Genomic DNA, 22,708 nt, shown 5'->3' with positions numbered 1-22,708 from the left:
CTAATGCATAGAACTGTTGGCTGTAAATGGGCATAAACACTCGTCATGATGGCTATTTGGTGGCAGTGACCAGCTGCTAAAAGTGGAAAAGTGACAGACCATGAATATTGTCAATTTTTTTTTTGGTCATAAAACCACAAGACATTGAAACAGAGGCAGGTCATTCAGCCCATCAAATGTGCTCTGCTATTTAGTTAGATTGTTATTGATCTGCTAACCCTCAACTCCACTTACCTACCATTTCCCAGATTAGAAGTTCCACAAATTCACTACGCTCAGAAGAAATTTCTCTGACTCTGTTTTGGAACAGCAACTCTTTATTCTGAGATTATACCCATCCGTAAATGAAACTATTAAAAACATTTTATCAAAACTTAAGCGATCTATTTATTCACTGATTAGAACAATAGACCCTCGAGCTGCTTCTTGTTTTGGAGTCTGAAGAGTTAAGAATACTAAAATCTACTAATATATACACCATCTTATGCTGATGATCTCAATATTCCTGACAATGTTCTTCAGACTTTAGAGGATCAACTTTAAGTTTCAGTCAATTTCATCAGACAAAGTTTTGAGCTCATGTCACGCTACCACAATAGTCATACAGCACAGAAACAGACTATAGAAAATGAAAATGTTGGCGAGGAAGATACAGAGATATTTGCATCTAGACTGGAAGAGATTGAGGTTCACAAGGAAGAGGTATTAGAAATACTGCAGAGTGTGAAAATAGACAAGTCCCCTGGGCTGGATGGGATCTATCCTAGGATCCTCTGGAAAGCAAGGGAAGAGATTGCCGAGCCTTTGGCATTGATCTTCAAATCATCATTGTCTACAGGAATAGTGCCTGAGGATTGAAGGAAAGCAAATGTGGTTCCTTTGTTCAAAAATGGTAGTAGAGACAACCCTGGTAATTACAGACCAGTGAGTCTCACTTCAGTTGTTGGTAAAGTGTTGGAAAAGGTTATAAGAGTTAGAATTTATAACCATCTAGAAAAGAATAATCTGATCAAGGACAGTCAGCATTGTTTTGTGAAGCGTAGGTCATTCCTAACGAATCTCATTGAGTTTTTTGACAAAGTGACCAAATAGGTAGATGAGAGTAAACCGGTTGATATAGTGTATATAGATTTCAGCAAGGCATTCGATAAGGTTCCCCACAGTAGGCTATTATACAAAATGCGGAGAAATGGGATTGTGGGAGACATAGCAATTTGGATTAGTAATTGACTTTCTGAAAGAAAACAGAGGGTTGTAGTTGATGGAACATGTTCATCTTGGTGTCCAGTTACTAGCGGCATACTGCAAGGGTCAGTGTTGGGTCCACTGCTGTTTGTCATTTTTATAAATGACCTGGATGAGGGCTTAGAAGGGTGGGTTAGTAAATTTGCAGGCGACACTAAGGTCGGTGGAGTTGTGGATAGTGACGAAGGATGCAGTAGGTTGCAGAGAGATATAGGATGCAGAGCTGGGCTGAGAGGTGGCAAATGGAGTTTAATGTGGACAAGTGTGAGGTGATACACTTTGGCCGGAGTAATCAGAATGCAAAGTACTGGACTAATGGTAAGATTCTTGGGAGTGCAGATGAGCAGAGAGATCTCGGTGTCCATGTACACAGATCCCTGAAAGTTGCCACCCAGATTGACAGGGTTGTTAAGAAGGCACACAGTGTTTTGCCCTTTATTAATAGAGGGATTGAGTTCTGGGGCCAGGAGGTTATGCTGCAGCTGTACAAAGCTCTGGTACGGCCACACTTGGAGTATTGTGTACAGTTCTGGTCACCACATTATAAGAAGGATGTGGAAGCTTTGGAAAGGGTGCAGAGGAGATTTACTAGGATGTTGCCTGGTATGGAAGGAATGTCTTATGTGGAAAGGCTGAGGGCCTTGAGGCTGTTCTCGTTAGAGAGAAGAAGGTTGAGAGATGACTTAATAGAGACATACAAGATAATCAGAGGGTTAGATAGGGTGGACAGGGAGAGCCTTTTTCCAAGTATGGGGATGGCAGACACGAGGGGACACAACTGAGGGGAGATAGGTATAAGACAGATGTCAGAGGTAGTTTCTTTACTCAGAGAGTAGTAAGGGTATGGAATGCTTTGCCTGCATCAGTAGGAGATTCGCCAAGTTTAAGTGCATTTAAGTCGTCATTGGACAGGCAAATGGACGTACATGGAATAGTGTAGGTGGGATGGGCTTCAGATTAGTATGACAGGGCAGCGCAACATTGAGGGCCAAAGGGCCTGTACTGGGCTGTTATGTTCTATGTTTGTTCCAACTTACCCATGCCAACCTAACATCCTAAATTTATCAAGTCTGTTTTGCCATATCCCTCTCAACCCTTCCCATACAGGTGCCTTTTAAATGTTGTAATTGTATTAGCCTGCATCACTTCCTCAGGCAGTTCATTCCGTACTATATATGTACCACCCTTTGTATGAAAATGTTGCCCCTCAGGTCCTTTTTAAATCTTTCCCCTCTCAATTTAAACCTATGCCCTCTAGTTTTGGACTTCTCTATCTTGGTGAAAAGACCTTGATAATTTATTCTATCCATGCCCCTCATGATTTTATAAACCCTTAGAAGGACACCCTCAGCCTCTGATGCTCCAGGGAAAGTAGCCCCAGCCTATTCAGCCTCTCCCTATAGCTCAAACCCTCTAACCCTGGCAACATCCTTGTAAATCTTTTCTGAATCCTTTCAAGTTCAACAACATCTTTTCTATAGCAAGGAGACCAGAATTGAATGCAGTATTCCAAAAGTGGCCTAACCAATGTCCCGTACATCTACAACATAACCTCCCAACTCCTATACTTAATGCACTGACTAATAAAGGCAAGCACATCAAATGTCGCCTTCACTGCCCTGTCTACTTGCGATTTCACTTTTAAGGAATTATGAATCCGCACTCCAAAGTCTTTGTTCGGCAACACTCCCCAAGACTTTGCCATTAAGTGTCTTAAGTCCTTCCCCTGGTTTGCCGTACCAAAATACAGCACCACATGTGCTACCAATGCTGATTAGGGATAGTCAACATGGCTTTGTGCATGGGAAATCATGTCTCACAAACTTGATTGAGTTTTTTGAAGAAGTAACAAAGATGATTGTCGAGGGCAGAGCGGTTGATGTGATCTATATGGGTTTCAGTAAGGCGCTCGACAAGGTTCCCCATGGGAGACTGGTTCGCAAGGTTAGATCTCACGGAATACAGGGAGAACTGACCATTTGGATACAGAACTGACTCGAAGGTAGAAGACAGCGGGTGGTGGTGGAGGGTTGTTTTTCAGACTGGAGGCCTGTGACCAGTGGAGTGCCACAAGGATCGGTGCAGGGTCCTCTACTTTTTGTCATTTACATAAATGATTTGGATGCGAGTATAAGAGGTACAGTTAGTAAGTTTGCAGATGACACCAAAATTGGAGGTGTAGTGGACAGCGAAGAGAGTTACCTCAGAATACAACAGGATCTTGGTCAGATGGGCCAGTGGGCTGAGAAGTGGCAGATGGAGTTTAATTCAGATAAGTGCGGGGTGCTGCATTTTGGGAAAGCAAATCTTAGCAGGACTTATACACTTAATGATAAGGTCCTAGGGAGTGTTGGTGAACAAAGAGACCTTGGAGTGCAGGTTCATAGCTCCTTGAAAGTGGAGTCGCAGGTAGATAGGATAGTGAAGAAGGCGTTTGGTATGCTTTCTTTTATTGGTCAGAGTATTGATTACAGGAGTTGGGAGATCATGTTGCGGCTGTACAGGACATTGGTTAGGCCCCTTATGGAATATTGCATGCAAATCTGGTCTCCTTCCTATCAGAAAGATGTGAAATTTTAAAGGGTTCAGAAAAGATTTACAAGAATGTTTGTTGCCAGGGTTGGAGGATTTGAGCTATAGTGAGACGCTGTACAGGCTGGGGCTGTTTTTCCAGGAGCATCGGAGGTTGAGGGGTGACCTGATAGAGGTTTACAAAATCATGAAGGGCATGGATAGAATAAATAGACAAAGTCTTTTCCCTGGGGTGGGGGAGTCCAGAACGAGAGAGCATAGGTTTAGGGTAAGAGAGAAAGATATAAAAGAGACCTAAGGAGCAACGTTTTCGCGCAGAGGCTGGTATGTGTATGGAATGAGCTGCCAGAGGAAGTGGTGGAGGCTGGTACAATGCAACATTTAAGAGGCATTTGGATAGGTATATGAATAGGAAGGGTTTGGAGGGATATGGGCCGGGTGCTGGCAGGTGGGACTAGATTGGGATATCTGGTTGGCGTGGACGGGTTGGACCGAAGGGTCTGTTTCCATGCTGTACATCTCTATTACTCTATGACACCAGACCATGCCAGCTTGGTCCAAGGTTGCCACCCAGATGTGTTGTCTCAACTCTTAGCATTGCAGGAAAAGGTACATTACCTGCTTTGCTGTTGTAGTCTAAGAGCCATCAGTTTCTCCCCAATACCTCTGTCTCTATGCAACTATATTTGCCTCCCAACAAGTCTCATGATCTACCACTCTTACTATTGTCAGTAGCATTTTCTCATATTTGCTGTCACCCACCCAACCCCTGGCACTACAGCCCTGCTTGCCTTTGTGCTACCTGTTCTCTCTCTGAAGTAACATCTACTTCACTCACATTCTTCTCCCCTCACACACACATCCATGAAAATTGTATACAATAGGGCAGAAAAAGTCAAAATAGGTGCTGGCCTGCCTGATATTCAGCTTCTTACTGCATCTAAGAAGAGGATCCTGACTCTGCCTGCTCTGAGCAGCTAACTGTGTCCAAGTCTCTGAACTCTAACAGAGGCTGCCCTTGACTTAATACTGACAGAAGGCTAACCCCCTTGACTAAGAACTGCTTACAACCATTAAAAGCTTCTTGGCTTTATAATTGTGCTAAATGACACTGCATTACTATGAGCTTGATATCCTTGGTTGAGAAGAAAAGGCACGGCAGGAATGCTTTGAGCAACCATGTAGGCTGTAAGTGAACACTATGACAGCCAAAGATCATGCCAGAGATGCAGCTGGTCCAATCCATGAGCTGAGCTCCAGCATTAAAATACCCCAAGGTGAAGCATTTAACTGCAAAAGTGTACTGCAAGTGGATTGCAGATGTGGTTCTCTGAGGCTGGCATATGGTGGATGCTAAAGTCCATGGTCATGAGGTAAGAATGGCTGGTGCCCATGATCCTGCCTGGTACCCAGTGGGGAAGTTCTTTGGGATAGGCAACATATTGAAGTCACCAGGTACTCATTCTGCTTTCCGTGTCAAGAATTCTAGGCGTCTAGTTTGCTCATGATTAGCAATAGACTGGAAAGCTGCATATTATTGAGGTGAAATGAGCACTTATTAAAGTCGTTGACAGGCCCTTAATATGGAGTTCTCCAGTCCCTAGCGAGGATCTTGCCTCAATGACCTGAACTTGCTTCAGCATTGTTCTTGATGTTGATATAGGTCTCACCAGAGTTGTGCAATTCTGCCAAATTTTTGCCCATAGCTGAAGGCATTCTGGCCCCAAAAAGATTCTGTTCTTTGTGTCTGACATTATAGTCGAAGGCACAAGTTGCACACTACAAATAGGGGGGAACCTGCAATGAGTGAGAAAATTAACATCACCAGAGAAAAAGTAGTGGAGAAATAAAGAAATTAAAATCTGCCAAATTCCCAGGACCTGGTTATTTTGCATCCAGGTGTTCTAAAAGCGAAAGCAAAGGGATGTAATGGCATAGTGGTAATGTCACTAGACTAGTAATCCAGAGTTCTGGAGAAACAAACATAACATGCTGGAGAACATGCAGGTTTGGCAACATCTATGGAGAGATTTGAATGCAATTTGACTTCTTCAAAACAATACTAATGTTCAGGGGAGATGTACTCAAATCCCACCAAGGCAGATGGTGAAATTTGAATTCAGTAAATATCTGAAATTAAAAGCCAGTCTGACAGTAATAATGTAATCACTGTCAACTGTCCTTTATCCCATGAATAATTTTTTTAAAAAGCAGGGATTGTGGGCGCTCTGTCCATGATTTTAGATCCTGCAACTATCCCAACAAATTGAAAGTTGGCAAATGTAACACCACTTTTCATGAAAGAAGTGAGAAAGGAAAGAGGAGAGTATAGGTCAGTTAGCCTGGCATCAGTCATCAACAAAGTGCTGGAATCTTATTCTAGAAGACTTATTGTGATTTTTTTAAAAATACATTACGATCAGGCAAAGTCAGCGATTTTATGAAAGGGATATCAGGTTTAACAAATTTCATGTAGTTTTATAGGGATGTAGCTACTCGATTAGATTAAGGGAACTAGTAGATGTGATCTATCTGGATTTCCATAAGGCATTTAGTAAGGTGCCATGTATAGGATTAATAGTCAAGGTAAGGAAGCATGAAGTTTGGTGTAATATATTAATATGTTTAGAGGATTTGTTAATGTATAGCAAACATACAGTTGGCGTGGAGACAGATATTCTCGGGCAACTAGGTCATGATTAAGAGTACCACTGAACTATTCCTGATTAACGTCTTTTGCCCGCAACGTTGATTTTCCTGCTCCTCGGATGCTGCCTGACCTGCTGTGCTTTTCCAGCACCACTCTAATCTAGACTCTGGTTTCCAGCATCTGCAGTCCTTGTTTTTACCCAATAGAGTACCGCATTGATCAATGCTAGAGTCTCAGCTATTTGCATTTAGTGTTAATCAATTAGACAAAGAATCAGAGGAATGCTAAACCAGAGATTTTGTGATTCATTTCAGGTAGGACGTGTTCACTATACTCAAACTCTGCTTTGGTTTATATGGTGCATATTAATTTAATTAAAGATATATTTAGAAGATACCTTTATTCATTAGGCATTGCACTCAGCTGATACAGATTCAATATGAAATTATCACTACATATCTTCTGAACTAAAACAAATGGACAGTTAAAGAAGCTATAATTTCAAAACTACAAGCAGTAAGAATGTGCTTTATAAATGAGAGAAACTCGTCTGTGATCATGTGCAGAACAGTTTATATTATCTTCTTGAATTATAGTCAGAAGACCATATTGTCAGGTGTACAAATCTCTACATGCTGTCCTGAAATCATTTAAACATGTAGAGATTAATACAAGCATAGCTAAGTGTATAATACATGTTTGACATCCAAATTTGACAGTGTCTGGTTTTCATGGAATGTTCAATGACCTCATTGACAACAGAACTATTGTTATTTGACTATAAACAGAACTGGCTTTTTTTTTATTTAATGTTTTTCCATAAAGAGCATGAAGCGTGGGTTAAGAAAAAGCATGAAGGATACTGTTCATTTTGCAATTATTTCCATCTGTTATAAATCCTTATCAGATGTCATGGAGTAGTGACTATTAACACATGGCTTTCCTACCTCCATGCAGATAAAGAGTATTGCATAGCAATATCTTCTGTAGCAGCCACAGGCTACTTAGTTCCATGTTTGTAACTTCTATAGTCACCTTACATGGTAGTTAAACTCATGATTCGCCTTGACCACCAATTTTTGAAGATGGAATAAACAATATAAATAATGATCCAAATATACACTGTATAGCAACTGAAAAGAGTTTGCTGGCAAAGACCAAGGTTGGACACCTTTGTGTGGATTGCTGTAAGTTGCAAAGTAATTCCATGGAATTTATTGGTACACAAAAAATACTGAGAAAGAAGTTGTGACTGAGGGTACAACAAAGTTGTAACTCTGACAGCAGCTACGAAATCAAACATAAACACTGCTGTGAGTGCAGGGAAAGTTAACAAGGTACCTAATAGTTGAAGGGAATTCTTGTTAAAAGGAAAATTGACTCCTCATTCCTTAAATGGGGCATGTAAACCGATAGTTGGAGATACAAGAGCCACCCAAACTCTTATGTCAATGTAAGGCATGACATTTCCAACGCATAGTAACGTGAATGTCTGAGTTTTCATAAACAATATTAACAATGTGCATGCACCTATACCTTTGTATCATGTGCACTACATCCCATGATACAATTACTGTTCCAGACATTTTAACTGTTGTTCATAATTTATTTCTAGACTGAGTTGATCTATTCCCAGGCAACGATTCAGCAGTAATGAAGCTAGTAGCTTTCCCAGTAGTTTTGAAAGGGTCAAATGAGCTCAAAGAGTCAGGGCAGTTAAAGAAAAGGATTTCAGGAATTTTTCCAGCATATATTATTGTCCAACAAATGGCTAGATTTTTCCAGCATATATTATTGTCCAACAAATGGCTAAACGAATTCCATTGTCAGAGGACAAATTGGCACCATAGATATATATGTGCTTATCGGAACTAACCTTGAGGTTTTGAATAATCAAATGGAATTCTTTAAGTCTTCTTTGATCCAGGCTCAGCCAATTGATCCAAAATTAAATAGCCCAGTCAGCTCAAGGCTGAAGTTGAAGCCAAGGGAGTTATAGGAAGCTACTATATGAAAAGTGGGATTATATTAAGGAAGTGGAGACCTCCTCACAGAGTTGCATCAGAGTGAGTGGTAGTTCATCAGATAACAGTATTGTTCGAATATTTTCCATAAATTTTAAGGATAGCAAAACTCATACGGCAGGACATGTGGGTATCCAAAAGGACCAAAGTTTTATAAAATGGGCACTATTAATTCATAAACTACTTTTGAACAACAATTTAGTCGGATGTTAATAGGTCATGTGGAATACTTACTGGAAACAAAAGCAGGACATCTGTATATATTTACTTTTATGGATGTGACTACTTGGTTTCCGAAGGCCATTCCCTCAAGAACTGTTGTTGATAACTTGTGGTCAGGAATCAAATCCTGTTCACTTGCTATGCATTGCCAAGGGACATCTAGTCATGTCGAGTTTTATGTGTAAAAGTTTGAGAAGTTATGAGCAGTCTGGGATAACGCAGAATCTTCAGCATCCCACTCTAAGGCTCAAGGAGCTTAAAGGAGGTTCCATCAAACCCTCAAAATGATGATCAAGACATATTGTCATGAATATCCTCATGATTTGAATAAATGATTAGAATTTCCTTTATTTGCCTCATGCAGTTCAAAGTGAGTCCACTGATTTTGGAAATTTTGAATTAGTTTATGAATACGAGATAAGAGCTACTCTGAAACTAATAAAAGAAAAGGTTTTAGGATTGAAGAGAAAGTCAACTGTATTAAGACTATGTATCTGTCTCAGTTCACAGGAGCTGAAAGGTAGTGCAAGAACACCTTCAGGTGGAAGCTAAAGGTGATAATGAGAATGAGACCGAAGGAGGCCTAGACAATTCCCAAATTGAACCAACTATTATCTGGTTCACTAACACTGAACTGTTAAGGAGGTTAGACACCATGCTTTCATATCGAGACTTAAAAATCACACAACACCAGATTATTGTCAAACAGGTTTATTTGGAAGCACTAGTTTTCAGAGCGCTGCTCCTTCAGGTAGCTGCGCTCCAAAAGCTGGTACTTCCAATAAACCTGTTGGACTATAACCAGGTGTTATGTGATTTTTAACTTTGTCCACCCCAGTCCAACGCTGGTACCTCCAAATAATTCATATTTAGAAACAGTAGAATGAAAAGAATTAACATGGAGATTCATCAAATTTAAAGGAGCCTGTATAGAAATATCCCAGTGTACAACCATAGCCATATATGATATGGATGTAGGAAAATCCTGCCCTATAAAAACAACATTTTTACTGCTTAGGTCCAGAGAAACGGGCCCAGGTGAAAAGGAAAGCCCAACTCATGTTGGAAATCTTGCATTTGAGCCAAATTGAAGGAGCCAGAGTTCTCCATTAATTTAGTGCCTAAACTGGATTATTCTGTTTAGGCTACAGAAAGGTTAGTTTGATTTAAGAAAAAGCAGATTCCTACCCAGTTCCTCACCTGTAGCACTATCTTATAAGGCAAATGATTGGAAATTACAGGCTGATTAGCCTGACCTTGGCCGTTGGTAAGATCTTGGAGTCCATTGTGAAGGAGAAGGCTTCTGAACTGAGAATTTCATGGTAAAATAGGGCAAAGTCAGCATGATTTCATCAAGCAGAAGTCATGTCTGACAAATCTGTAGAATTCTTTGAGGTGGTAATGTGCAGGTTAGACCAAGGAGAGCCAATGAGTATTACCTACTTGGACTTCCAGGACGCCTTTGACAAGATGCCGCACAGGAGGCTGCTGAGTAAGGTAAGGGCTTATGGTGATAGAGGTAAGGTACTAACATGAACAGAAGATAGGTCTTTCGGAAATAGAAGACTATTTTCTAAATGGGGAGAAAGTTCAGAAAACTGAAGTTCAAAGAGACTTGAGAGTTGTGGTCCAGGATTCTCTTAAGGTTAACTTGCAGGTTGAGTCAGTAGTTAGGAAGGCAAATATAATGTTGACATCTATTTTAGAGGACTAGAATATCAAAGCGGGGATGTACTCCTCAGGCTTTATAAGACTCTGATCAGACCACATTTAGAGTATTGAGAACAATTTTGGGCTCCATACGTCTGGAAGGATGTACTGGCTCTTGAGTGGGTCCAGAGTAGGTTCACAAGAATGATCCCAGGATTGAAAGGCTTAACATCTGAGGAACATTTGAAGACTTTGGGTCTATACTTGATGGAATTCAGAAGGATGAGGGGGACATTTAATTGAAACTTAGAGTTCAGAACGGCCTGGGCAGAGTGAACGTTGGGAAGATGTTTCCATTAGCAGGAGAGACTAGAACCCGAGGGCACACCTTAAGGGTAAAAGGAAGACCCTTTAGAACAGAGATGAGAAGCTTCTTCAGCTGGAGAGTGGAATCTATGGAATTTATTGCCACAAAAGGCAGTGGAAGCCAGGTCATTGAGTATTTTAAGACAGAGATAGATGGGTTCTTGATTGTCAAAGAGATCAAAGGTTACGGGGAGAATGGGGTTGAGAAACTTTCAGCCAGGACTGCGGACTCAATGTTCCAAATAGCCCAGTTTCTGCTCCTATCTCTTATGGTCTTATTATTTTCTAAGTGTTGACCAGTTACTAATGTGCGTTTGAGATACAAAAATAGACTGGAAAGACTGGAACGTTTATCACTGGAGCATCGGGGGTTGAGCGGTGACCTTACTGAGGTTTATAAAATCATGAGGGGCATAGATAAGGTGAATAACAAGGGTCTTTTCCCTAGGGTGGGACAGTTGAAAACTAGGGAGCCATATTTTTAAGATGAGGGGAGATAGATTTAAAAAGGACATGGGGGCAACTTTTTTTTACACTGTGGCTAATGTGTGGAATGAACTGCTAGAGAAAGTGATAGATGCAGGTATAGTTATGATGTTTAAAAGACATTTGGATAAGTGCATGAATAGGAAAGATTTAGAGGGATATGGGCCAAGTGTAAGTAGGTGGGACTACTTTAGTTTGGGAACATGGTCGGTGTGTACTGGTTGGACTGAAGGGTTCGTTTTCATGCTGCATGACTTTATTGAACTAGGTGGTTATACATAGTCACTATTAGGCTAGCTTTTTAATCCATATCTTTAATGAACTCAAATTTCACTATCTTCAATAGTGGGATTCAAATCCCATGTTGGCAACTTTTCTATGGCAATGAGAAGTGTAAATGGAGTCCTGATGGCAGGTTGGCTTCCATAATGATCTGGGCTGTGCACTCAACCTTCTGTAGTTTCTTACGAGTCTAGACAGAGCTGTTACAGTATCAGGTCATTATGCATCCTGATAGAATGCTTTCTGTTGTGCAGCTATAAAAGTTAGTGAGGATCCTTATGGACATGCCGAATCTCACAAGCCACCTGGGGATGAAGATGCATTGTTGTGCCTCCTTGACCATCGCATCTACGTGGGAGCGCCAGGGCAGAATGTCTGTTATCGTCACTACCAGGAACTTAACACTGTTGACCCTCTCCACCTCAGCTCCGTTGATGTAGATAGGGGCATGTCCTCTACCTTTCTACCTGAAGTACTTTTGTTGTGCTGACATTGAGAGAGGTTGTTATCCTTGCACGAAGCCAAGCACTCTATCTCCTTCCTGCATTCTGACTCATCGTTGTTTGATATCCATCCTACACAGTGGTGTCATCAGCCATCTTGTATTTGGCGTTCGTATAGAGTTTGGCAATACAGTCATGGGTGTACAGGGAGTACAATGGGAATTAAGAATGCATCCTTGCAGGGTGACAATATTGATTATTATTGTTGAGAAAGTGCTGTTGTGGTCTTCACTGATTGTGGTCCATGGGTCAGAAAGCTGAGGATCCAGTTGCAGAGGGCAGAGCTGAGACCAAGGTCTGGGTTTTTTGAGATTAGTGTGGTGGGGATTATAGTGTTGAAAGCAGAACTGTAGTCGATAAGTAGGAGCCTGACATTGGTGTCCTGGTTATCCTTGTTATCTCAGTCTCAACTCCACTTGCTTGCCTGTTCTCCATAACCCTTCGACACGTTACCAATTAAAAATGCCTATCTAGAGTCATAGAGATGTACAGCATGGAAACAGACCCTTCGGTCCAACCTGTCCATGTCGATCAGATATCCCAACCCAATCTAGTCCCACCTGCCAGCAGTCGGCCCATACCCCTCCAAACCCTTCCTATTCATATACCCATCCAAATGCCTCTTAAATGTTGCATTTGTACCAGCCTCCACCACTTCCTCTGGCAGCACATTCCATAAATGTACCACCCTCTGCGAGAAAAAATTGCCCCTTAGGTCTCTTTTATATCTTTCCCCTCTCACCCTAAACCAATGCCCCCCCCCCCCCCCCGGAAAAGACTTTATCTATTTATCCTATCCATGCCCCTCATAATTTTGTAAACCTCTAAGGTCACCCCTCAGCTTCCGAGGAAAACAGCCCCAACCTCGCCGAAAGCTTAAATCCTCCAACCCTGACGACTTCCCTGCAAATCTCCTCCAAACCCTCTCAAGCTTCACAACATCCTTCCGATACAAAGGAGACCAGAACTGCACACAACACTCCAAAAGCTGCCTAAGCAATGTCCTGTACAGCTGCAACATGACCACCCAACTCCTACACTCAGGGTTGGAGGATTTAAGCTTTCGGCGAGGTTGGGGCTGTTTTCCTCGGAAGCTGAGGGGTGACCTTATAGAGGTTTACAAAATTATGAGGGGCATGGATAGGATAAATAGATAAAGTCTTTTCCCTGGGGGGGGGGCATTGGTTTAGGGTGAGAGGGGAAAGATATAAAAGAGACCTAAGGGGCAATTTTTTCTCGCAGAGGGTGGTACAATAAAGGAAAGCATAGCAAACGCCTTCTTCACCTATCCTATCTACCTGCGACTCCATTTTCAAGAATATAAGAACCTGCACTCCAAGGTCTCTTTGTTCAGCAACATTCCCTAGGACCTTACAATTAAGTATATAAGTCCTGCTAATATTTGCTTTCCCAAAATGCAGCACCCTGCATTTATCTAAATTAAGTGCCATCTGTCACTTCTCATCCCACTAGCCCACCTGATCAAGATCCTGTTGTAATCTGAAATAACCTTTTTCACTGTCCACTACACCTCCAATTTTAGTGTCACCTGCAAACTTACTGACTATACCTCTCATTTATGGAAATGACGAAAAGTAGCGGACCCAGCACCGATCCTTGTGGCACTCTACTGATCACAGGCATCCAGTCTGAAAAACAACCCTACACCACCACCCTCTGTTTCCCACCTTTGAGCCAGTTCTGTATCCAAATGGCCAGTTCTCCCTGTATTCTGTGAGACCTAACCTTGCTGACCAGTCTCCCATGGGGAACCTTGTTGAATGTCTTACTGAAATCCATATTGATTACATCTACTGCTCTGCCCTCGACAATATTCTTTGTTACTTCTTCAAAAAACTCAATCAAGTTTGTGAGACATGATTTCCCACACACAAAGCCATGTTGACTATCCCTAATCAGTCCTTGCCTTTCCAAATACATGTACATTCTGTCGCTCAGGATTCCCTCCAACAACTTGCTGACCACCAATGCATCTGTATGCATCTTAAAATCACCAATGATTATTACTGTACCTTTCTCACAAGCCCCGAGTATTATTAGACTGGTACTGTGTCCCACTGTGGGACTGCTGTTTAGGAACCTATAGAATACTCTCACCAGGACCATCTTTCCTTTGCTATTTCTAAGCTCAACGCAGACTGATTCTACGTCTTGACCTCTAGTGCTGATACCATTTCTCACTACACTGATCTCATCCTTTACTAACAAAGCTACACCACCTCCTTTTCCTTCTGCCTATCCTTCAGAAACACTGATTACCCTCGGATACTCAGTTCTCAAATCTGGCCTGCAAGCACATTATCAGTGATCACTACCAAATCATACCCATTTGCCTTGATTTGCAGTGTTAACTCATTATAATTATTCTGAATGCTTCATGCATTTGGAAACATTGGATGACAAGAGATATTGAAAGATTGGTCAAAAAGAAAAAGGAAGCATATGCAAGGTTTAGGAAACTAAAATCAAACAAGGCTGTTAGGTGTATAAAGGAAGCAGAAAAGAACTTAAACAAGGAATTACAAGGGCTAGAAGGGCCATGAAATGCCCTTCGCAAATAGGATAAAGGAGAATCCCAATGCATTTTATGTGTACTTTAGAATAAAGAGGTTAGTTGGTGGAAGGATAGATTCCCTTGAGGAGAAAGGAGGGAATTTATGCTTGGAGCCAGAGGAAGTGGGTGAGGTCCTTAATAAGTAACATTAGCATTCACAAGGAGGAGGATGTGGATAATGATAATATTAGAAAGCGGTCTATTGATATTCTTGGGCATATCAATATTAAGAAGGTGGTGGTGCTGGGTGTCTTGAAAAGCATTAAGGTAGATAAGTCCCCACAGCCGGTTGGGAATCTATCCCAAGATACTGAAGGAGGAAAGGGAGGATATTGCTGGAGCCTTGATAGAGAATCTTTGTATCTCCTTTACCCACAGGTGAGGTCCCAGAAGATTGGAGAATAGCTTGTATTGTTAATTTGTTTATAAATACTACAGGAATAATCGAGGAAATTATAAAATGTTAAGCCGTACCATATTATTGGAGAAGACTTCGAGGGGCCGGAATTTTTTGCATTTGGGAAAAAAATTGCCCTGTTTGAGATTGTTTGCTTGGTTTTTTACAAGGGAGGTCTCATCTCACAAATTTGATTGAGTTTTTCAAGGAAGTAATGTAGATGATTGAGGATAGGGCAATGGATGTTGTCTACATGGATTTCACTAAAGCATTTGACAAGATCCCTCATGGTAGTTTGGGTTTTTCTCGAGATCTGTGACCAGTATTGTTCTGCAAGGATCAAGTTGATGATTTGGATGAAAATGTAGATGGCCTGATTAGTATGTTTGCAGATGATACAAAAAATGGTGGCTTTATGGATAATGAGGGAGGTTATCAAAGATTTCAGTAGGATATAGACCAGTTGGAAAGTTAGGCAGAGAAATAGCAGATGGAGTTTAATCTTGTCAGTTGTGAGGTGATGCATTTTTGGAGATCAAATGCAAGAGGAAAGTATACAGTAAATGGCAGGACGTTGAGGAGCATTTATATACAGAGGGATCAGGGGATGGAAGTCCATAGCTCCCTGAAAGTGGCATACATGTGGATTAGGTGGTAACAAAGGCATGCTTGCCTTCATCAGTCAGAGCATTAAGTATAAAAGTTGGCAAATTATGTTGAAACTGTAGAAAACCTTAGACCATGTTTGGATTGTTGTGTGTCACCACAGTATATGAAGCATGTAAAAACTTTGGAGATGGTGAGAAGAGGTTTTCCAGGATGTTGCCCAGATTAGAGTGTATTAGCTTTCAGGAGATGTTGGACAAACTTGGGATTGTTTTAGCTGGAGCATTGAAGGCTGAGGGTGAGCAAATAGAAATATATAAAATTATGAGAGGCACAAATAGGGTGGAGAGAGTTTTATTTTTCCCCCAGGATCAGAAGACTAGGGAGTATAGGTTTAAGGTGAGAGGGGAAAAGTTAAATGGAGCTGTGTGAGGTTTTTTTTACACAGTAGTACATGACTAGAAAGCCCTGGCAGGGGAGACAGTAGAGGCAGAGGTGATAGCCATGTTTAAGAAGCACATAGACACATGAACGGCAGGGAATAGAGGGATAAGGATATTTGCAGGTAGCTGGGATTAGTTTAGATTGACATCATGAACAGACACAGTGGCCAGGAGGACCTTTTCCTGAACTGTACTGTCCTATGTTCCATTATCAAATGTCCCTACTTTTGTATGATTCCTTTGTGTGATGTGACGTGTGATGTGTCACACATTCTTCCTTTTTTATTTTCTGTTAACAATCGGACTCAATGCTAATCTGCACTCCTGCCTTCTCCGTTAACTTTGATTCTCTAATTTTCATACAACTGAACAACCCCACTCCACCAGTATTTAGTTTAAAGCACTGTCTACAGTCCGAGTTATGCGATTCACCAGCAGTGTGGTCTCAGCACGTTTCATGTGGAGTCTATCCCATTGATGCCAATGAACCATGAATTTGAACCCATTTCTCCCACACTAATCATAACCCTAATGGTCAGAAAATATTCTTTTTAGAAAAGCTGCTTCAGCGAGAAATCGTTTTTCGTTTTTTCCTCAAGTGTGTGTATGTTTGTGTGTTTTTGTTTTCGGTTATTTAAGGGAGTAAACTGTTATATTTCCATATTTTTGACTATGTTAATCTGTTAATGCATCTTCATTGTACAAGTTTTAATTTATAATTATTAGATTATCAAAATAAATCAAGATTTTTTTAGATGTAGGTCAAACATTACATTGGACAAACAGGCAGAAAACTAGCCACCAGGATACATGAACATTAACTAGCCACAAAAAGACTTGGAGAAAGTGAGGACTACAGATGCTGAAAATTAGAGTCAAGATTAGAGTGGAACTGGAAAAGCACAGAAGGTCAGGCAGCATCCGAGGAGCAGCAGAATCAATGTTTTGGGCAGGAAACCTTCATCAGGAATGATTCCTGATGAAGGGCTCCTGCCCGAAAAGTCGATTTTCCTGCTCCTCGGATGCTGCCTGACCTGCTGTGCATTTCCAGCACCACTGTAATTTTGACAAAAAGACGTGACCCACTCTCACTAGTATCTGTACATACAGATGAAGAAGGACACCACTTCGACTGGGACAACGCATCCATCCTAAGACAAGCCAAACAGAGACTTGTACGAGAATTCCTAGAAGCATGGCATTATAACTGGACTCTATCAACAAACACATTGACTTTGATCCCATTTACCACCTCCTGAGAAAAAGAACCAGAAATGATATCACTACCAGAAATTATATCACCACCAGAAATGACGTCACCAACCCAAGGAAGCCTAAACACACAAATAGAAAGTGGGCCATGCCACCAGCACTTCATCTGGAGGCTCACTGATGATGTTGCCTCATATGGTGATGAAACGTCTGAAAATGAATCTTCCAGCTTAGTAAGCAAACCTACATCCATAACCTCACCCTGAGCTACAAATCTTCTCAAAACTTGATAAAAATGTTTTATCAATTATGTTTCTTCAATAAACAGTTATGATAAACTATGATAGATATCTGTTTGACAAGTTGGTATTTTCATTTTATGTTGTGACTGGTGGAGTAGTGGGACTAAAACAGTGTGCTCGTCAGGCTTCGGACTTAACTACTTCGACTGTGATTATTTTGTTAAGGTTTTTTTTGTTTCTGTTGGATTTGTCTCGATGTTGTTCACAGGTAAATAATAGAAAAAAATCAATTGCTTAGGTGTGTCTTTACTACCCTTTTCCAAAGCAACCATTAAGTTGGAAGATTGCGTTTTTTGCTTTGGTTTGTAACTGAATCGTGTTGTGGACCAGGCCAGACCCCCTCAAACATTGCAAGAAAGTAGCCCGGATCCTAACTTTGCTAGTTGTTTTAAGCAGGTGTAATGCAGACATTCCAGGAGGAATGCAGCTGGTCAAGCCACTTAGTTTCAATCAAAACAGGATTGGTTTACATGTTTACCAAATGAAAGACAAACAAGAAACAACAGAGTACAGAATAACTTAACCTGTCTGAAAACCCAACAGATTATCCCCACTTAATGATGTTGTTTGAAATACTTACAACAATCCCTATAAACACTCCTTGGCCCAAATGGAAAAATTAAACACAGGGTCTTACAGGAGAGATGTCAGAGAGAGACAGAGGTTCAGCATGAAACTGCTTCTTTAGGTCCAACAGCTTCACAACTGCCTGACTACTTTCAGTGAATAACCAGATCAAAATCAAACCAGAGAAAATCTGAGCTGAGAGAACTGGCCACTACCTTTTCACTGTACACATTTGCTTTTATTAAAACTTGAAAGCCTTTTCCCTGAGGCAGTATCTGCTAGCAATAATCAAATTGGCCCTAAAACCCTTCAAACTTAGACTTTTTGGAACCTGTTTCTTTTACAACCTCTCTGGAAAAACAAAGCCAAGGACAACATAACCTTGTTAAAGAAGCAGCATCATCACAATAGTTTGAAAGAATGTTGTTGCTCTGGACCGAGAGGTAATACTTGATTCAATCCAGTAAGTCCCATCCAGTAAGAAATTGGTGGCAGAGAAATAGGATTTTATGGGAGATGGACTTAAAGCTTGGTCTTCCCAAAAGTCTTCATTGAAATTTAAAGGCTACACAAATCAGGCCGAAATGTGAGAGTTTAAAAGATAATTCACTGCCATAGTACGAGGACATCATGAGGCATTGCTGGGGACACACTAAACCAATAGGATTTAGATAGCAACTTGCATGTTCTAGGAGCTGAGATTCAGGAAAATTGTGAAGGCAGTTATTTAAAACAAACAGGTTTGGGCACTTTTCAGTCCAGAGAAAGTTCTCTCTGTTGATACCAAGTATTAAGGGACTGTCTTAGGAAGACAGGTTTGAGTAGGTTGGGCCTGTGCTCTCTGGAATATAGAGCTTATTAATGTGTGAACAGGAGCAAATTACTGCAGATGTTAGAATCTGTACTGAATCAAAAAATGCAGGAAATCACAGCATCTTCAGCTTTGATGAAGAATCTTCTAGACTCAGAACATTAGCTTGCTCTCTGTCCATAGACACTGCCTGACCCTTATTGATGCATTCATGTTTCTTGGGCGACTTGACAGGGTAGATGCAGTCATTTTTTTCCCCCTATTCTTAACCAGAGTGTATAATCTCAAAATAAGGCATCACACATTTAATACAAAAATGATTGGGAATTTCTATTCCAAGTGTTGTGAATCTGTGGAATTCTTTACCCTGGATAGCTATCAAGGCTGGGTTGTTCAGGGCTATGATATATATATTTTTAGTCAGTAAGGTAATCAAGAGTTATGGGGAAAAGGCAGGAAAGTAAATCTGAGGATTGTCACAACAACTGTGATCTCACTGAATGGCAGAGGAGACTCAATGGGCTATGTAGCCTACTTCTCCTTTGTCTTATGGTATTAAATGGGTAACACTGATTTGATGTGGAAACATTCAGGACATTCCATTACAGGTGCAAAAACCTCCATTACAGCCATAAATGTATGGGTCACATTTAGTAAAGCTGCAGGAAACCTCTTAGGAACTGTAGCAAAGCATGTGAGAACTGTCATCGATGCAAATAAAAAAAATTTCAAAAGGTAAAACACACAATTACACTAGGAAGAAGAAGGGCTTATGCCCAAAACGTCGATTCTCTTGTTCCTTTGCTGCTGCCTGACCTGCTGAGCCTTTCCAGCAACACATTTTTAAGCAATTATACTAGGAACCCATGGTATTAGTGTTGCCATAGGGATTTCATTTCTGAGGTGGCTCCAATAGAACCCAAAATTGGAGAAACAATAATTGAAATGTAGAATAGCTTCTAAAGTAGATATTAAATCGGAAGCTGAACAAATAAATGCATTTTGGTACACAACTGGAAGTCTAGCAAATGATGTTATTACTCACCAAGTGGTAGAAGAAGCAACAAACACATCCAAAGCAATATTGAAAGCTTTTGACAATGATTTCAATCTCAAATAATATAATTCCTGAACAGACATGATTTAACCAAAGAATACTGCATCCAGAGAGATCCACTGATGACTTCATTCATTAATGATCTCTATAGATGAGTGAAAAGATGAAATGGTCTTGCCAGATATTTTGCAGTTCAAAGAAGACCTGACTCGGAGAAAGCCATTCAGTGATATGTGAAGCAGAGGCCCAGTAATTAATACAGATAAACCATAAGGGGTGAAGATCAAATATGATCTTCATAAAAGGCACATATGATATGCCAATGCAGCAGGTAGGACAAAAACCAGATACTAAAATCCCTTGAACTGCTTCAAACATACCTGGAGAGGTGCATGGAATAGGATTATATTCGCTGTAGTTCAAAAGAATGAGGGGGATCTCATAGAAACAATAGAATTCTCAATACAGTTTAGTATCTACATCAATAGAATTGCTGTGGTTCAAGAAGGCAACTCACTACCATTTTTTCAAAGGTAACTGGGGACAGGCAATAAAAGCTGCTCAGCCAGCAATGACCACATCCCACAAGTGAATAAACAAAAGATGCAGTCCCAGACCAGAGGCCACAGTCCAACAATATCAAGTAAATCAAGTATGACAATTTGGCAAAGCACAGTGTGATTAAAGGCAGTCAGCATGGCTTTGTAGGGGACAGGTCATGCCTCACAAATCTTATTGAGTTCTTTGAGGAGGTGACAAGACAGGTCGACGAAGGTCAAGCAGTGGATGTGGTGTATGTGGACTTCAGCAAGGCATTTGATAAGGTTCCCCATTGTAGGCTCATTCATAAAGTCAGGATGTATGGGATACAGGGAAATTTGGCTATCTGGAATCAGAATTGGCTGGCTGACAGAAGGCTGAAAGTGGTTGTAGATGGAAAGCATTCTGCCTGGAGGTCAGTGTTGAGTGGTGTCCCGCAGGGCTCTGTTCTTGGGCCTCTGCTGTTTGTAGTTTTTATAAATGACTTGGATGAGGAGGTTGAGGGCTGGGTGAGTAAATTTTCAGATGACACAAAGGTTGGAGGTGTCAGTAATAGTATTGCGAGCTATTGCAGGCTGCAGCGTGACATACGCAGGATGCAGAGCTGGGCTGAGAAATGGCAGATGGAGTTCAACCTAGATAAATGTGAAGTGATGCATTGGAAGGTCGAACTTGAATGCTGAATATAGGATTAAAGACAGGATTCTTGACAGTGTGGAGGAACAGAGGTATCTGGGTGTGCAGGTACATAGATCCCTCAAAGTTGCCACCCAATTGGATGGAGTTGTTAAGAAAGCATATGGTGTTTTGGCTTTCATTAACAGGGGGATCGAGTTTAAGAGCCACGAGGTTTAGCTACAGCTCTACAAGTCCCTGGTGAGACCACACTTGGAATATTGTGTCCAGTTCTGGTCACCCTACTATAGGAAAGATACAGAGGCTTTGGAGAGGGTGCAAAGAAGGTTTACCAGGATGCTGCCTGGACTGGAGGGCTTGCCTTATGAAGAAAGGTTGAATAAGCTTGGACTTTTCTCTCAGGAGAGAAGGGGGAAGAGAGGAGATCTGACTGAGGTATACAAGATAATGAGTGGAATAGATAGAGTTAATAGTCTGAGACTTTTCCCAGGGCAGGATTGACTAGTACGAGGAGTCATAGTTTGAAGATATTAGGAGGAAGGTATAAAGGAGACGTCAGAGGTAGGTTCTTTACGCAGAGAGTTGTGAATACATGGAATGTTTTGCCAGCTGTGATGGTGGAAGCAGAGTCATTAAGAACATTTCAGCAAATGCTGGACATACACATGGATAGCAGTGAGTTGAGGGGTGCATAGGTTAAATTTTTATATTTTACATTAGGATTAAATTTCGGCACAACATCGTGGGCCTAAGGGCCTGTTCTGTGCTGTACTTTTCTATGTTCTATATTCTAATATCCTTTCTACCTTAAAATATATTCAAAGATTATTCTTCCATATATTCCAGTTTCTACTTTCACACCATGTGATATCTCAATCTTTGTCTTATTCTGTGTTAAAATTTAAAGAGGTGATTTGATTTGGCTACATTTTGTTTCTGGGTTAAGTCTCTGAAAACTGTTGAATATGATTGGTGCCTTGAACAGCTTCATGACATCACTGTCTTCATTCTTGAATCCTAATTAAACAGGGCTGCAATCAATTTTACAGAAAAGAGGTAATGTTTTTGCCACAGAGATCGCGAGATCTCTCAGTGAGGCAAAGTCAGTGATGTATGCTCTTGCTGAAAAACCCAGGCTAATGTTTCAAAAATTCATTGTACTAACTGTTACTAATAACTGCATTTATAACCAAATTCCTAAGCATCTGCTTGCAGCATGTTTCATTGCAGAGAAAATGATATGTGGATGTAAATATTATTTTTATGCAGTGAAGAGCTACGCAAAGAAGCACGTCAGATAAAACGTGAGCTATTGGCAGCAAAACAGAAGAAGTTGGAAATTCTGAAAAAGGAAGACGAGCCACAAGGTAAAAAAAATACTTCTGCCTATTCCTGAGACTTCAAATTTGTATGACTACATTCTGAAAATCAGCAAAAGGCATTTCAGTGTGATTCAGCTCTCTCAAGGACTGTGCTTTCTTGCTGCCATATGCCAAATGACACCCTATTGCATTTGCCACATTTCCACTTAGGAATATAAATCAAACATATAATCATCTAATCAAGCATCTGGGCACATATGCAACGGTGCTACTTAGTTTA

At 40.8% G+C, this 22,708-nt stretch overlaps 1 protein-coding gene across 2 annotated transcripts in view; it reads left to right on the top strand.

Moving 5' to 3' along the window:
• Window positions 1–22,708, top strand: part of cwc27 (CWC27 spliceosome associated cyclophilin) — a 281,202-nt gene that overhangs the window by 153,354 nt on the left and 105,140 nt on the right. For both annotated transcript variants that reach the window (XM_087988677.1, XM_043689542.2), the window contains one exon: window positions 22,376–22,473. In XM_087988677.1, the coding sequence (XP_087844803.1) occupies window positions 22,376–22,473 (98 nt within the window). The remainder of the gene's footprint in view (window positions 1–22,375; window positions 22,474–22,708) is intronic.

The sequence above is a fragment of the Chiloscyllium plagiosum genome, unplaced genomic scaffold, assembly GCF_037043375.1.
Source record: "Chiloscyllium plagiosum isolate Xiang-an unplaced genomic scaffold, Cpla_swu_hap1 HiC_scaffold_1, whole genome shotgun sequence".
Lineage (NCBI taxonomy): Eukaryota > Metazoa > Chordata > Chondrichthyes > Orectolobiformes > Hemiscylliidae > Chiloscyllium > Chiloscyllium plagiosum.
Note: the sequence above shows the minus strand (reverse complement) of the source record. Positions and strands in the feature narration are given on the sequence as shown.